At 41.4% G+C, this 15,878-nt stretch overlaps 2 protein-coding genes across 3 annotated transcripts; one reads left to right on the forward strand and one right to left on the reverse strand.

Annotated features, from left to right (window-relative positions):
* Positions 1–11: 11 nt before the first annotated feature.
* Positions 12–9,070, forward strand: cmasa (cytidine monophosphate N-acetylneuraminic acid synthetase a). 2 transcript variants are annotated; one of them, XM_008320194.2, is made up of 9 exons: positions 12–28; positions 4,011–4,295; positions 4,558–4,700; positions 5,702–5,857; positions 5,934–6,070; positions 6,163–6,257; positions 6,437–6,608; positions 6,972–7,137; positions 7,309–9,070. In XM_008320194.2, the coding sequence occupies exons 2-9, from the start codon at positions 4,039–4,041 to the stop codon at positions 7,521–7,523; spliced, it is 1,341 nt and encodes a 446-aa protein (XP_008318416.1). In that variant the 5' UTR covers positions 12–28; positions 4,011–4,038; the 3' UTR covers positions 7,524–9,070. The 2 variants fall into 2 exon arrangements, with proteins under 2 accessions (XP_008318416.1, XP_008318408.1); XM_008320186.2 differs by lacking the exon at positions 12–28 and adding an exon at positions 211–308.
* A 541-nt stretch (positions 9,071–9,611) lies between these two features.
* Positions 9,612–15,872, reverse strand: LOC103386568 (E3 ubiquitin-protein ligase TRIM39). Its single transcript, XM_008320900.2, has 14 exons — positions 15,754–15,872; positions 15,412–15,676; positions 14,607–14,806; positions 14,280–14,384; positions 13,693–13,788; positions 13,121–13,354; positions 12,886–13,033; positions 12,225–12,272; positions 11,672–11,698; positions 11,516–11,580; positions 10,929–11,039; positions 10,675–10,793; positions 10,247–10,343; positions 9,612–10,171 (listed from the first exon to the last, which is right to left on the reverse strand). The coding sequence occupies exons 1-14, from the start codon at positions 15,787–15,789 to the stop codon at positions 10,007–10,009; spliced, it is 1,716 nt and encodes a 571-aa protein (XP_008319122.2). The 5' UTR covers positions 15,790–15,872; the 3' UTR covers positions 9,612–10,006.
* Positions 15,873–15,878: the final 6 nt, after the last annotated feature.

The following is a 15,878-nucleotide window of genomic DNA, read 5'->3' on the forward strand; positions in this document are numbered from 1 at the left end:
AACTGGGAGCAGGTTTACACCCGGACAGGTGAGTCCTCCTCCGTCCCTGAGCTCAGGTAAGGCTCGGCTTAAGAAAAAAAAGGCAAATGTGCGTCCGCAGATAACGGGAGTGTGTGAGTGTATGTCTCTGTTCACACGCACACGCAGAGTCACAGAGGTGGGTCCCGGAGCTGCACAGGTACTCATTTAAGAAGCAGGAAACAAGCACAGCGCGCATGCGCGACAGAAATAACGGTGACAACAAAAAGTGCAAAGAGAGAGAGACAGAGACCAGCTCGACCGGTTCTCTATTTCCATTCCGCTTTAAGGTGTGTGTCTCTGTGTGTGTATGTGTGTGTGTGTGTTTCCAAATATATCCCAGGTTAACGGTCAAATAACATTGACTAAACGTTAATCATGTGACAGTTGCTCAGGCTTGGTCCTGTCCGTGGCTCGGTGACGATTAACGGTTAAATTAGTGATTTGTGATTTTGTTAGTTTTCAGAAATATGTCGACTATCTGGGCGAATCTGAGTGTTTGAGGAATCTAACATTAAAATCGAAAGATTTCAGACTAGTTCATTTCAGTTTTATAACTGTTCGTCAATGCACGGTAAATGTACTGGCTTTTTAACGGTTATTTATCTATTTCATTCTATCTATTATTTTCTTCCGTTAAAACAGGCATTGGACTATGTGGATAAACAGTTTTTATGTTAATTTAATAGAATGGTCATTTACTGATGGATCTAAGAACAGTCTGTAAACTGATGTACACAGTCAGGGTTCTGTAATTAAAACAGTTTTCATTTCTAGAATCATTTAAGTTCCTATTTACTTTGTGGTTTTCAGGTGTCACAGCTGCTGTTCTGACATTCATTCACGTCTGCAGTTTATTATGAGATGTTTTTTCTGAATGAAATTTATCTTCTCCAGCTTCCTCCCATAGTCAAAAAAACAAAAACAAAAAAACAAAAACAAAACAAAACTGCAGATTGTGTTAATTCTTCACACTATTCTGACCACAGTTGTGAATGAGTGTGAATGGCTTCAGCTTGGTCAGTGAATGTTGGTTGGTGTTAAACCTCAGCTCCATGTCGCTGATTCTCCAACATCAGTAGACCATTATTTCCACCAGAACCTTCTCATCTCCCTGGTTTTTGTCACGTTGTCGGTTGTTTTTTTCTCCTCCTCTGAGTTTCTCAGCTTCACTGAAACCATTGGGACCACAGATTGGGAGTTTCTCTCACCTTTTCAGAGTCTTCTTAATTTGTTATAGGCCGCTTTCCTTGTTGAGGTTTCTGTGATGAGCTCAACTGGACTGTAGATCTGAGTAAAAGTGGTCATGTGATCAAAATTTTCCCAGGTCTCTTCAGTTTCCCATGATGCTCTGCACATGGTATAATCTATAGAATTGTAACGGGAAACACGTTTGCTACAAAAAAACAACCACACACACATATATATAAACATATACATATACATATATACTGTATATACTCAACAACCTCTCCACACACCTGAAAAATGAATAGACTGGGGGGGGGGGGGGGGGGGGGGGGGGGGGGCAGTGATGACGGGCCATACCAGCATGGGGTTAAGGGAAGAGAAGGAGAAGAAGAAATGTTTCATCCCCAGTGAAATGAGGATGAAAGGAGACAAAGATGTGATCATAGTGATGACTTCTGTGATTGGACTGAACTCCATGTTTCTCCAGCTGTGGGCTCACTTCTGTCATGTTGGTGTCAGTAGAGAAGAACAACAGCCAGAACAGTGAATACAGGAGTGAATGAATGTATGAATGGTATGTGGCCCGAGCAGTTGGAGGAGTTTGGGCAGATCAGCTGCTCTGACTATGAACAACACTGGAACACTTTCTGTCACTGACACCCTGACTGTTTTCACTTCTCAGACAACAGTAATGATGATCTTTTTAAACATAAACACTGATCAGCTGAAACAGCTGCACCTGTTCTTTTGCGTCTCTGTTCTTTTGCACCAAAATGGTATTGATCATGTGACTTACCTCAGACCTGGGAACGTGTGGTTTACATAAATGGATTCAAATGGTGTCAAAAAGATGTTCTACAAGGTTCAACAGCCTTTATTACTTTTCACAGTGAGCTGAAAAAAAGGTTTTTAGTTGTAATAATTTGATGGCACATCTACAGAAAAGAGCTGCACTGTACACTAGCTAAACCAGAACTACGGCCTCACCTCCTCCTCCTACTCCCTCACTTACCTTTTTTGGATTGTACCTCCTTTTCCTGCTGCTACTGATTTTCCATATTTAAAGACACAGACCAACATGCACACACAGGTGTCCTGTTACCTGCATTGAAAATGAAAGTAGATCAGTACAGCCTGGCAGCAGGAAATGCAAACACACACAGGAGTCAACAGTAAATACGTGAGTAAATATATTTAAAACAGCACTTTTAAAACACAAAGTGCTTTATAGGAAGGATACAATGCAATAAAATACAGAGACCAGGAAACAGTGGCATAAAAACAGGTAACTTCACAGAGGCCCCAGAACATCAACATTAAAAAACAAGAAGCTTAGCATAAAGATGGAAGGAAACGAAGGTTATGATGGGCTAACTAGGTTAGACCTAATAAGGCATGAGTGAGCTAAGGTGGACTGTAGGTTTGTTCAATTTGTGCTAGCAATGTCACAGAGAGCTACTGTAATCTAAACTAGGTCTGGAACAACTGGAATAGGTAAAATTAGACTGACGTATGCTTGGGTAGCCTTGGACAGGTTGCCAGATTGACTAAAAAGGTTGGCTAAGTAGGTGAAATTAGGCTGAGTTGAAATGGCTAAACCACATTAGTCTAGTTTAGACCCATCTTAACTTAGCTAGTCAGCTTTAGTCAAGGTTAGGTCTTAGGTCTCAAGGATTAGATGGGATTAAAAATATCATAAAAACACAAGAAATGAAAAAAGCAATTGTAAAAGCAACATAGTGCAGTACTTTTAGCCACTGTGTCCAGTGTCTTTCTTTGTGTTGTTCATGAGACCTCTGTGTGCTTGCTTTTCTCAGAGGGAGACTCATGCACATGCACACTTGTGCTGTTTTGCATGTTACTATTAGACAACAGCTGCACAGAAAACGCCGGTATTTTTTTTGTCACTCACTAACAAACGCTGACTCTATCATAAAAATTCCTGGCGCCAAAAGTAGTAGTTTTCAACTATAAAATGGCTCCTTTCAAGTTTTGACACTTAGGTATCCTTAAAAGCTTAGAGACCACAAGGGGTCAGCATAAACCGCCCTGCTTCTCACACGATGCGAAACGGAAGGATTTTCCCTTTCTAAAAAACTGTATTATCAGAGTAGAGAACAAACCTCGGTTACAATATGCATTCAGTGTCAGAAAATATAAAAGAAGTTTAAAAATACGCTGTGTCTATTTTACGTGTTTAATATACACATGTTTGCATAATTGCCAAGAAGTCAAAGGCAAAGATGTGTATCTCTTACTTTTCCAGTGTAATTATGGTGTAATTGTGATATATATTTATAATAATATATCTGTACATGTACACATGAGCATATACTGTATATTTACTTTGGTCGAAGTGTAGAAAATAAGTGTTCTTATTTTAAATGTATTTCCACCAAATTACTTACGTAATTTTTTAAATTTAATTTAATTAATATTCATATACTGTATATTTATATTGTTTTTATATTTTGTCAGAACTTTGAAATAATTTAAAAATATTATTATAATAATTTGAAACAATTTCTACATTGTTCTCTATTCAATATTGTTACTACTTTATTGCTTGTTACAATTATTGTTAATGCTTAATGCTACGTATGTTTCTTTTTAATGACAAACATGAGGTCAAAGAGCTTTAATATTCCGTAGAAGTCACTGGATGAACCAAACCCCTAAGACCACCTCAGCACTCTTAAACAGACGCACGACGTTAAAGTAAAACCGGTAGTGAGGTGCTTTAACACTTCCGGTTTTTTGCACACGATTCAGTCCTTCCGTCTTTGCCTCTCCATTTGCAGTGAACCGTTATTTGGGTACGGAGTCGCAATGTCCTCGCAGACCAGGAAGAGGGGAATTCTGCAGGACAAGAAGAGAAGCATTCCGAAGGATAACGGGGAGCAAATAAATGCGGTGGACTCAGTGAAGCGCCAGTGCCCCGACAGAGCCCGGAGACACGTCGCTGCTCTGATCCTGGCTAGGGGAGGCAGCAAAGGCATCGTCCTGAAGAACATCAAGATGTTAGCCGGGATTCCGCTCGTCGGCTGGACGCTGAGAGCAGCGATAGACGCTAACGTTTTTGACAGGTGAGAATAATCTAGAATGCACACTGTTCTAACAACGGCCATACATAAAAGACTGCAAGAGTTCAGCTCAAAGTTTAAGTAAACAGAGTTTTTCAGACTTGATTATAGTTTAAAATCAAACACTGTTAAAAGTTACTTTAAGGCAGTGCCTTAAAGCTACATGTTGTCCGTAATGTAGCTATTGGGTCTGGTGGTTTATGTTGAAGCAGCATCAGGAGGAGGTTGTTTGTGTAGAAGAAAAGTCAAGATTTTCCTTTTCCAGTGTGTGGGTCTCCACTGACCACGATGAGATCGAGAAGGTGGCCAAATCTTTCGGAGCTCAGGTCCATCGCAGAAGTCCTGAAGTTTCCAAAGATTCTTCTTCATCACTGGAAACTATTCAGGAGTTTCTCCGACTCCACAAAGGTCAGCTTGTATAACTTTAAATTTAGGTGAAAAAACGAACTTCATTGTAGCTTTTCACTTCTGTTTCGCTATAACCTTTAAACTTCCGACTCCAGGGGTTTTTAAAACATGTTATGTGAATCCCCTGAGAACTACCACAGCACTTCAGGGGGAAGGAAAATCTCAGCCGCAGTCATGAGGAACAACCGTGACTATAAAAATTATATTTCTATTACATGTATCTGAGTATTTATTTGACGTCTGTAACAAAAAGTCCATGACATTCATGCCTTGAGAAGTGAGTTGCACAGAGAGCTGCAATACTGAGTGACCTGACATATTCCCAGGTCTCTTCAGCATGTGACCATAACATTTATACCATCTACTTTAGATAAGGACTGGGTGGAGTGAGAAAGGAGAATGATTTTATTACTGCAAAACAACAGGATGTAGGACTATGATTATTTGAAGTTTGGATTTTCATGCACTAGTGTTTTTTTAAAAGGAGGATGATACTGCAATATTTATGAATGTGTTAGTGTTTGTGGTTAGATTTCTGTGGGTTTGGGAATGGAGCGGCCTTGTCATTGTGCTCCTTGGAGGGAAGCCAACATTTTGACATGTGGTAATGACTGTTATAATCTGTAACCAATAATGTAATCAGGACCACATTCAGATTTTCTCTTTGGACTATTTAACGTCAACTGCTTTAACAACTGAGCTTTTCTAAAAACTGATGTTGCAGAGGTCACATTTCATTGTGTGTCGTGGTGTGCTGTGTCACAATGACAAGGAGTTCCCTTTCCTTCCTTCATCCTTTCCTTCCAGTATGTTTTTGGGAAAGTGGGGCCTGCTAGTAAGCAGAGCAGATCAGCACGCTTTTTGAAAACGTGCTCCAAAAACCAGTTTTCACGTTTTATTTTCCAGCCTTCTTTTTTAGCTTGAACTGAGCATTTCTAAAAACTGATGGTGCGGCTCATCATTTCTTAGCAGAAGGGATCATTGTTCTTGTTTATCCTCAGAGATAGACGTGATCTGTAACATCCAGGCGACGTCTCCGTGTCTCCAACCCTTCCATGTAAAGGAGGCTCTGGAGATGATCACGCTCCACGGCTACGATTCAGTTTTCTCCGTGGTCAGGAAGCATCACTTCCGCTGGGAGGAGGTGAAAAAAGGAAGTGAGTGTGAAGAAGAGTTTGTTGGTGAAGTCAGAGAATACAACTGTCTAAGTATTTGTCGGTTGCTTTTCTTCAGGCGGGAACCACACCAGACCTTTGAACCTTGACCCAACCAACCGACCTCGGCGCCAGGACTGGGACGGAGAGCTGTGTGAGAACGGCTCCCTGTACTTCACCACCAAAGACGTTGTTGTGAACAAAGGCTCTCTCCAGGTGAATGAAGACACCACAACAGTTTGGACCTCTGGGTTTGTCCTGCTCTGTGTCTCAGTGTTTGTCTTCTGCTTCCTCCGCCGTGTCCTCAGGGAGGTGTAGTTGGATACTATGAGATGAAACCTGAGTACAGTGTGGACATTGACGTGGACATAGACTGGCCTGTAGCAGAGCAGAGGGTTCTGAGGTCAGATTTGACTTGTTTGATGACATTTTTTTGTCTGTTAAAATATTGAAAAAGGTTTTTAAATGTTTTCTCAGATGTCTTCTCAGAACCGAGACAAGACGGAACTCTTCTAAACCCCTGTTGAATCTGTTTTCTTCTCTTTTGGTCTGCTTCATCACCTCGTCCTCCTCCTTCCACAGGTACGGTTACTTTGGTCAGGTCACTCCAGAGGTCGTCCGTCTGATGTTCTGCAGCATCTCTGGCTGTTTGACAGATGGAAATATCCTCATGTCAGCATCAGGAGAAGAGATGGTGTCCATTCAGTACAGAGACACCCAGGGCCTACGGATGCTGCAGGAAGAGAAGGTGGAGGTAAACCTGATGCTTCACACCACCTACTCTCCACCCCAAAGTAGATCAGTGAAGACCGAGGGCCTCATTTATCAACGGTGCACAGTTCTAAATTTAAAATGTGTGTTAAACAATTCTGTATTTATCAAATGTGCAGATCTCTTTCAATGGCTTCTATTTGTAGTTTCACTGTTCTACCCAAGGTTCAACGCTGTGATCAAATGTCAGCACATTTCTAAGCACTAGTACAAGTTGATCAGTTCCAAACCTTGCGTGGGAATGTTGGTACACACTCTTTGCACTCTTCTGAGTACACACAGTTGATAGATGAGGTCCCCAGTCTGTCTCCCACAGCCATCGCTATGTTCTGACTCCTACTACCAGGTGGTGCTGTTGCAGTCCAGCCTGGACCCTCTGTCCCAGGAGTTGGCAGACAAACTGTCCAAGAGGACAGGCTGCCAGGTTCTGCAGGTGGGGGAGAGACCACTGAATGATCTGCAGAGCTTCGTGGAGCAGAGGAAGCTAGAGTGGAAGGATGTGGCCTACATGGGTAGGATCTTTGTACCTCTTTCTTTGAACAACATTACGTGATTTGTGAGCCGTCTTTTTGTTGACTTTTAGAAATGTTTGGGCAAAAGGTTTTAACTAAATTAATTTAATTCATAGTTTGTAACATAGATGTAGTTTTGTCATTTCTTCACTTGTCTCGTCTCCTCCTCAGGAAGTGACAGGGCCGATGTCAACTGTCTGAACCTGGCTGGTCTGAGTGCAGTGCCTGGAGATGCTCCAGAGGTGGTGCTGAATGCTGCCAAGTACACCTGCCACAAAGATGGGGGAGCAGGAGCCGTGAGGGAGTTCTCTGAGCACATACTGCTGCAGAGGCAGAAAGCTGAGTCGGCACTGAAGCAGGATCGCATTGATTCATGTAGCAAATAAGAAGAAAACCAAACAAGTGTTTATGTTATAGTGATATGAAAAGGTAGTGTGAAAGGTCAAAGGTCAAGACTCACAGTGTGTCTTTGATTTTCACACAGCCACCAGATAGTGATTGCATTTCTTAAAGGAAGTAATTTCAAACCCCAAAAAACATTACAGACATGAGAAACTTTTGATTTACCTGTAACTCTGAATGCCTCTGCTCATGTGACCTTTATGGAAGATTTCTGTTTTTGTTCCAGTTTTGAAACTGGCATTTCCTGTGTGGAGACTGAACTCTGTACCAGGAACCACTCAAAATTCATTTAAAATTAAGAGAACCATGTGGGCTCTCCTGACTGGACCTAGGTTTAGTAACAAGGAATAGTACCAGGAACTGCATGTGGTTTTCTTAAACAGTACCAAGAACCACAGACTTACAGGAACTAAGTGTGTTTTTTGCTGCAGGAACTCATATCTGGATCAAGTAGCAGGACCAGCACAATTTGGTATTACACCTGCAGGAACTAGTACCAGCTAGAGACAGTACCAGCAGGTATGTGTATAAGCAGAGCAGGAAATATCCAGGAATGTAAGAAACTACATGAACTTCAAACGCATACCCACACTGAGAAGAACAGTGGCAGAAATTAGGAACAGTTCCAGGAACTAGATGAAAAGCAATATGGCTGTTTTCAAGGAACAATCTAGGAACAGATTTTTTTACAGCCTTCACAACACAATAGATGCACCGGGATCTTTAAGTCTTTCTTTCCTACCAAATGTTCCTGGTACTGTGCAGCTGTTAATGCATATGGACATGTGTTTCTCACACCCTTCACCATATGCTGAAAAAGACTGAAACAACACCAGGGTTGTTAACACTACTGCTGGTTTAGTTGTTATGCTGATCACACTTTTAATATCACTGATGGAAACTTGTTTTTAATGGAACTGGTTAAATTACCAACACTTTAAGGAGTGTTGGAGTGAAACCAAACAAGACTTTAAAATTACAGGTATTTTGTCAAGAGATGCTTTACGATTGTATTGTTAATTTTAAATACCACACTTCATGTTTTAGAGTAACTGAAGCTGCTGCTGCTTTTAGCTGAACTAATCCCAAGGTCTGGAGTTTATTGTGACTTTATCTTTATGAAACATTTAAAATAATTGTATTTTTTAAATTAAACAAACAGTTAAACCAGCTCATCAAATTCATCCTAAAGACCTCTGTTAGAGGGATTATGTCACACAGTGTCAGTGCATTTGTGTCCATCACAGGAAATGAGCTCACTTTAGCTGGAAGGGTTAAACCAATGACTGCACAGGTTCAACTGTCCCTCGAAACAGTGTGTGTTATTTTTTAAATGTTTCTGTATAATCATGTTATGAGATGAATGTTATTTTTAATTAATTTAAGGTCTTTATATTTCGACAGTCAAATATCCTCATATTTCCATTTGTCTCTGTGAAAACAATGAAGTTGAATGAAGAAAGACAAATACTGAAAGTGTCTCTGTGCTGTTGTTTAATCATAATTGAATCTTTTAACTGTCTTTACTGACCGTTGGGTACATTCATAGACACTAATGTCCATTTTCCTTATCATAAACTGCAAATACTGACGCCAGAGATAATTTTTTTTCCTTCTCATTTTTATGTTAAACCTTGTGTGTTTGAATGTTTAGGTTTTCTATCACTGCTACTGATTCTCCTGATGACTGAACTGAGGGAAGGACAAAATCAGTTAGAGCAGTGGTTCTCAAACTGTGGTACGCGTACCACCGGTGGTACGTCAGCAAAATTTATATTTTCACATTTACATTTTCAGTTGAATAAATCTGAAACATACCATGTACAATTAATACAACATTTAAACATAAACATCTTTCTAAACAGCTCTCCTGTGGTGGAAGCTAACAGGGAAGGCCTCTGCTGCTATATTCTAATGTTGGTCATCATGGTGGTACTCAGAGAGATCAAGGTTTACTCAGGTGGTACAGAGTAGAAAAAGTTTGAGAACCACTGAGCTAGAGGAAACATGTTGTTTCTGTTCAAATCAGACTACTGGCCAAAAAGAGAAATGCACAAGGAACAAAAAAAGACACATTTGATTTCTTTTATTAGATGAAACAGAAGAATAATTGGAGTTGGGGCCCTGATCAGGACTTATCACAAGAGAGGTGGAATCAAACCCAGAACCTTCTGGGAATCCTACTATTTCACCACTGTAACCCCCATGTTTCCAATACATAAAAATACCACAATATAAAAAAAGTCAAAAGTGTCCTGAGTGGGCTGCGGTCAGTGTTAATCTAAAAACACTTGCTACAGGTATTTGCATCACATTTCTCTTCCCTGGTCATAAACTCATCATCAATCCTCTGTGGCCACAGGTTTATGGATTAACACATTTTTTATGTGAAACAAAAACAATCATCCAATCATCTCTCTGTGTGTGTTTATCAGTGTGTCAGTTTTTGTCAGAATATGTGTGTGTTTCAGAGTGTGTGTGAGTGTGTGAGGCAGACAGGTGTGATGATTAGCGGAGCATCGTTCTTTCCTGACTTGTTGGTGCAGGGACTGAAGAAGGGGAAGATACACTCGCTGAAGGAGTCGTTGAAGGTGTAGATGTGGAGCTTGGCTTCAACGTTGTAGAAGGACACCTACAGAAAACAGATTATGGTGTGAGTTCAGGGAAACAGTACGTATCGCTGTCACTTTTCGCTCCCATCATGCACCTGTCCTTTCTCGTAGTCCACAAAGATGCCGATCTTCTGAGGTCGCATGTTGAGGTGGACGTCAGTGGAAGGTTCCGTTCTGAAGGCGTACTTGTTCCTGAGCAAAGGTCAGAAAAGGTTTTCATCTCAACGCACCTTTTTTCCACTTCTCTTCTACTTAGCATCAATTGTTAGCTGTCACTTCTCTAGCTAGCTTTTAGCCCTCTCTCTGCAAAGTCAGAGAGAGTAACATTTGGGTTTCTGTTAATTACACCTGCAACTTTAATCTGTAATAACCTGAACAGTTTCACTTGATAGATGTCTTATCTTTTACTTGGACTGTTTTTTTTTCAACATTTTTTGGCTAACTTTGAGCTCTCACAAAAGTCTTTGTTAGTTTATACCTATTAATGCAGCTTGGCCACAAATGTTGTGTGTAAATAACTCACTTGTTTCTGAGGCTGAGAAACCAGTATCCTTTCAATGGACTCACTTCCACTTTTCCTTTCCTGTTGATGGATTGCTTGGCCACTCCCAGATCCCAGTCCGTCTTCCCACCCACCTCCACCTGAGACACATGAGGTGTCAAAGTGTATTTTATTAGAGGTATCACACACACAGTGGATTAGTCTACTTCTACACTTGTCAGAGGTTCTGCAATATGACGAACTATTGGGGTTTCAGTCTATGTAGAGCCTCTTACCTCCCAGTAGTGTCTCCCAGAGGAGATGGCCTCTCTGCCCAGGACACAGACCACTCTGTCAAACCGCTCTGGATTATCTGGAAGTAGCTGGTGTTTGTCCCCACACTTTACCTGAACACAGACACGCAAGTGATCAACATCAACATCATCAAGACTAATCCATGTGTCTGTGAATCATGTCACCTTGAACCTGAGCTGCATCAATTTACCATAAAAAACAAATGGTGTCAACCACACCAAAGTCCATAGAGAAAATCAGTGATTTTAGCTCACAGACCAAAGTCCATAGAGTAAATCAGAGATTTTAGCTCACAGACCAGAGTCCATAGAGAAAATCACTGATTTTAGCTCACAGACCAGAGTCCATAGAGAAAATCAGAGATTTTAGTTCACAGACCAAAGTCCATGGAGAAAATCAGTGATTTTAGTTCACAGACCAAAGTCCATGGAGAAAATCAGTGATTTTAGTTCGCAGACCAAAGTCCATGGAGAAAATCAGTGATTTTACCCTCCAGACCAAAGTCCATAGAGTAAATCAGAGATTTCAGCTCACAGACCAAAGTCCATGGAGAAAATCAGTGTCTTACACTCTTCATATCATCAGACAGAACCAGTCTGGGATGAGCTGTATTACAGTCCAGAGTCACATTCACTGTTAAGGAGAAGAACAGAAAGTGAGGTCATCTTTATGCCTTCTGATGTTTAAATGAAGAGTGTAGTTGGTCTGTGTGACTGTTGTGTACCTGCATATTCTTGCACACTCTTCACTCCTGCAGAACAAAAACGACAATGTTAGATTCACCATCAGCTAGTTAAATGATTCCTCCTGGCTACTTTATTTAGGCTATCCTTTAAATGACTTTCCACTACAATTAAATGTGTTGATAACATTGAGCAGTGTTTTAACTGTTTGGTGTCTAACCACTAAAATAATTCAGAGATATTGCCTGTGGTCAATATGCTTGTTTTAGCTTGTTTTGTACAGGTTTTTCATGCTTGCTAGACAGACCTCAGCCAGTGTTGGATTTGCAACCCACCATTAACAAGTCCTAACTTACTACTCGGCCTCAGGCCTTGGTGTAGTGTCTGACCTAGCATCTGTTTTCCTTCAGATCACCGGTTTTCTCATAGCTGCTGTAGTCACTTATATTCCGCTGTAGTTGAAGATTTTCTTCTTTGTTTATTTTTAAACATTTGAAAGCACATCTTTCATTTATCATTTGACCGTTTCTTATACTTGTGCTTTGGCTACATTTGAGCCCTTTTTTGTTCACTTTAATCACTTTGTGAACTCACTGGGTTGAGATCGGACTGGAGTGGGATCCAAGACGGAATTCGGAAAGCCTGTGGAGATGGGAAAATAACGTGTTTGGAAAAAACAAATTTGAAAAAAATGTTTCTATTTTACTCACTGAAAGGTGAGTTAGTCTGTGAGTTAGTGCATGAGTTCACGTGTAGGTTAGATGAGTTCACGTGTAGGTTACGTGTAGGTTAGTGTATGAGTTCACGTGTAGGTTAGTGTATGAGTTCACGTGTAGGTTAGTGCATGAGTTGTTGTGTAAGCATGTGGGACAAATGTGACGGAAGAAGAATTTGGGTGGATGTTGACAAATGACTGTGGTTTTTATGGCTTCATTTTCTCTGGGACGGATTTCTGACTGCGCTGCTGTAAGGATGTGGAAAAAAACTCAAAGTGAAAAGTTGACAAACTTGACAAACACGTCGGTCTACAAAACCACCATCAAATACTCACAATAGGTCTACAAATAATTCAAAAGTAACAAATGTTACCGTATTTTTGACCAACTGTTTGTTATGTTCACATTTTTCTCAACTTTTATCATTTCACACAAATCTTTTCTGATCTTGTTGTGTCATACACTGACTTCTAGCCGTTTTGCTCTCTTTAATCTAAGTTGTTGACGTTCTGGTTTATACATTCTTACGAAAGTCCAACCTTTTTCTGCAGCATTCCTCAGCTCCTCCTGGAACTTTTCCACCTCCACCAGCAGTGTCCTATAGATGCCATTAGTTCCCAGGTCAGGGTTCACGGTCACAGCAGACCAGTCTTTAGTTGGAGGTGGAACCGAGAGGTTGGCGAAGGTCTGACCGGTGAGTACGTGGGACAGAGGGGGGTGAAGTTGAATAAATAAAAATTCTGCTGGTTTTTCAAATGTTTTCCTGTGACCTACTTTAACGCAGTGGACGTAATTGTCAGACTGAGTCAGCTGGTGGAGGGCGCTCTCCCTACTCCTCAGCTCCTCCACCTCCAGCTCCAGCTGCCTGATGATGGCGTTGGCCTGATGTTGGGTCGCTCTCCTGGTCATGTCCATCACCTCCAACAGCTGGGCCTGTGAGCGCTCGATGGCCGAGACCAGAGCGGAGAAGAGGCAGACGCTGCCAGCCGTCTCCTTCTCCACCAACAGCTGCACCTCAGACGTAAAGGTACAATTCAAATATTCACACTCACAGATAATCAAGAGACCTGACATGAATGATGACCGGGTTTGAATAAAATCCACAGATTCTTGAAAAAGAAACGGTCGATGAATGTTTAAATGTTGGATACAGCAAATAGTAAGCAACAAAATGGATACATTTGGCTAAAAGTTAGGTTAATAATAGCTAAATATTAGCTTAAAGGTTAGCAAAAGAATAAGAGTGTAAGTTTATAATCCCACTTATTCCAACTGTTTTAACCCATTAACTAGGTGTCTGTCTGTCTGTCTGTCTGTCTGTCTGCCTGTCTGTCTGTCTTGCTCACCTCCAGTTTGCTCACTGACGTTCTGATCTCCTCGATCTTTTTCATCCTCTCACCAATCATGTCCTGAACTTTCTGCGTAGACAATCTCAGCTGAGACTGAACACATAGACACATGAAAAGATAAAGAAGATAATGTTCACTTCTCACAGTCAATGAGAATGTTTTCATGAGTCAAATGGAAGTGTGTGAACCTCCCATACAAAAGTTCATAGAGAAAATCAGAGATTTTAATCTCACAGAGACAGCAGCTGTTGATCTCCTGCTGCCTTCATCACTACGTTCACATGTGTTATTTGTCACTTCACTGTTTTAAAATCCTTTGTTGAGGTTTACCTCAGTGAAAAGAATGACCACAGGAGGCAGCAGTGGACCAGTAGCTTCTGTGACCCTGTGAGCTTAAATCCCAAAGCAAAGATCTGCACTAGTTGGTTTTGACACCTTAGTGTCCGCTGGACCGATCTGTCCTACATTGTAATAATTTATGTCAGCATAGTGTGTTTTTGTTCTCAAACTCCTTTCTTCCACCATCACGACACCTTGTTTTCTGTGTTTTGTGATAAACACTGATGAGAAAAATAAGGTTCCACCTGGTTTTCCATCCACTGCTCTGTGACTGACACAGTGTCGTGATCCTGGTGATGCTGCAGCTCACACTCTGGACAGATACACAGCTGATCAGTCCTGCAGTAGATCTGACAACAGTGAACGGAGAAATCAGTGATTTTAGCTCACAGACCAAAGTCCATAGAGAAAATCAGTGATTTTAGCTCACAGACCAAAGTCCACAGAGAAAATCAGTGATTTTAGCTCAGAGACCAGAGTCCATAGAGAAAATCAGTGATTTTAGCTCACAGACCAATTTGGGTTTTGGTCTGTGTAGAAGGTTAGTGTAAAACAAATCATCAATCTTTTACCATAATTCCTCTGTTGTGCAGCTCACAGATGGAGGCGCTCTGGCTGCTGGCAGCGCCGCTCACCGTGAACCTCCTGCGGCTGCCAGCGCGAGCACAGTTAGAAGAAGGTGGAGCCTGTGAGGAGGTGTGGCTTAACACGGTGGCGATGGGACTGCTGTTGGGAACAGAGGACACCAGAGGGGACTGGACCAAATGCTCCTCTGAGGAGGTGCAGACACAGACAGGCAGGTCAGTGATTGGTTCTCTTCTCAAACAATACCATCTTCACTTCATGAGGAATTAGTGACATTTGATGGGCAAGTATGGGATAGTATAAATGTATTTTCCCTGACCTTTTGGACTTTTTTTTATCTTTCTTTGGACTAGTAAAATGTAACATAATCTTTCTTGGCTAAAGAATTCACCGTACAGCAGGTAAAAGGCTAACCTTTAGCTTTTCAGAGCATTTTGTTAATGTTGTCTTTAGCTTTTGAGGCTAACCTGCTGTTATCTTGCTGTAACTTTAATTAACTTTAAGCTAATTTTAGGAAGCTAATTTTTAGCAGTGATTCACTTGTGGTTTGGAATCCTTTTGGAACTACTTTGACTATAGGCTAACCTTTAGATCTCAGCTTCTCCTGCCACCTATTCTTGAGGACAGATATACAGTATATATTTAGTGTATTTTCTGTTTTTATTTTGCTGTACTTTTTGCTTTTTATTTCTGTTTGATTTGACTCTTTGTAGCCGTCCATCATTGAGGCAGCATGGACATTTGACGGTCATGTTATGATAAAGTCAGCTTTGACTGAAACGGTTGTCTCACCCAGCGACTGTGGGTTGTCAACGATCGGCACAGCCTTCGTCGTTGTCACGTTTCGAGGAAATTTGTTCCTCAGCTCATTGAACAAATCATCTGGAATGACTGCGTCACCTCCTCCTCCTCTGCCTCCTCTTTTCTTCTCTAACCCTCCTACCCTTTCTCCTCCACTCATGGATCTGAACTGCTCTGTGATCTCCCTCAGAGTTCGGTTAATCTGCAGCTCCGGACGCTTCTGGAAAGTTTTCTTACACAGAGGACACTGACACACCTGAGGAGAAGGGAGGAGAAAAGAGGAGGGTCAGGAAGGATGGATGGCTGAATGGATGGTCTGTTTGTTGTCGTCACCTTGGCCTGGTCCCAGTATCTGCTGATGCAGCTCATACAGAAGCTGTGACCACAGGGTGTAGACGAGGGGTTGATGAAGACCTCCAGACAGATGGAGCACTGGAACTGCTCATCGCACAGGAAGC

Source organism: Cynoglossus semilaevis, chromosome 1, assembly GCF_000523025.1.
Source record: "Cynoglossus semilaevis isolate Cse_v1.0 chromosome 1, Cse_v1.0, whole genome shotgun sequence".
Taxonomy (NCBI): Eukaryota; Metazoa; Chordata; class Actinopteri; order Pleuronectiformes; family Cynoglossidae; genus Cynoglossus; species Cynoglossus semilaevis.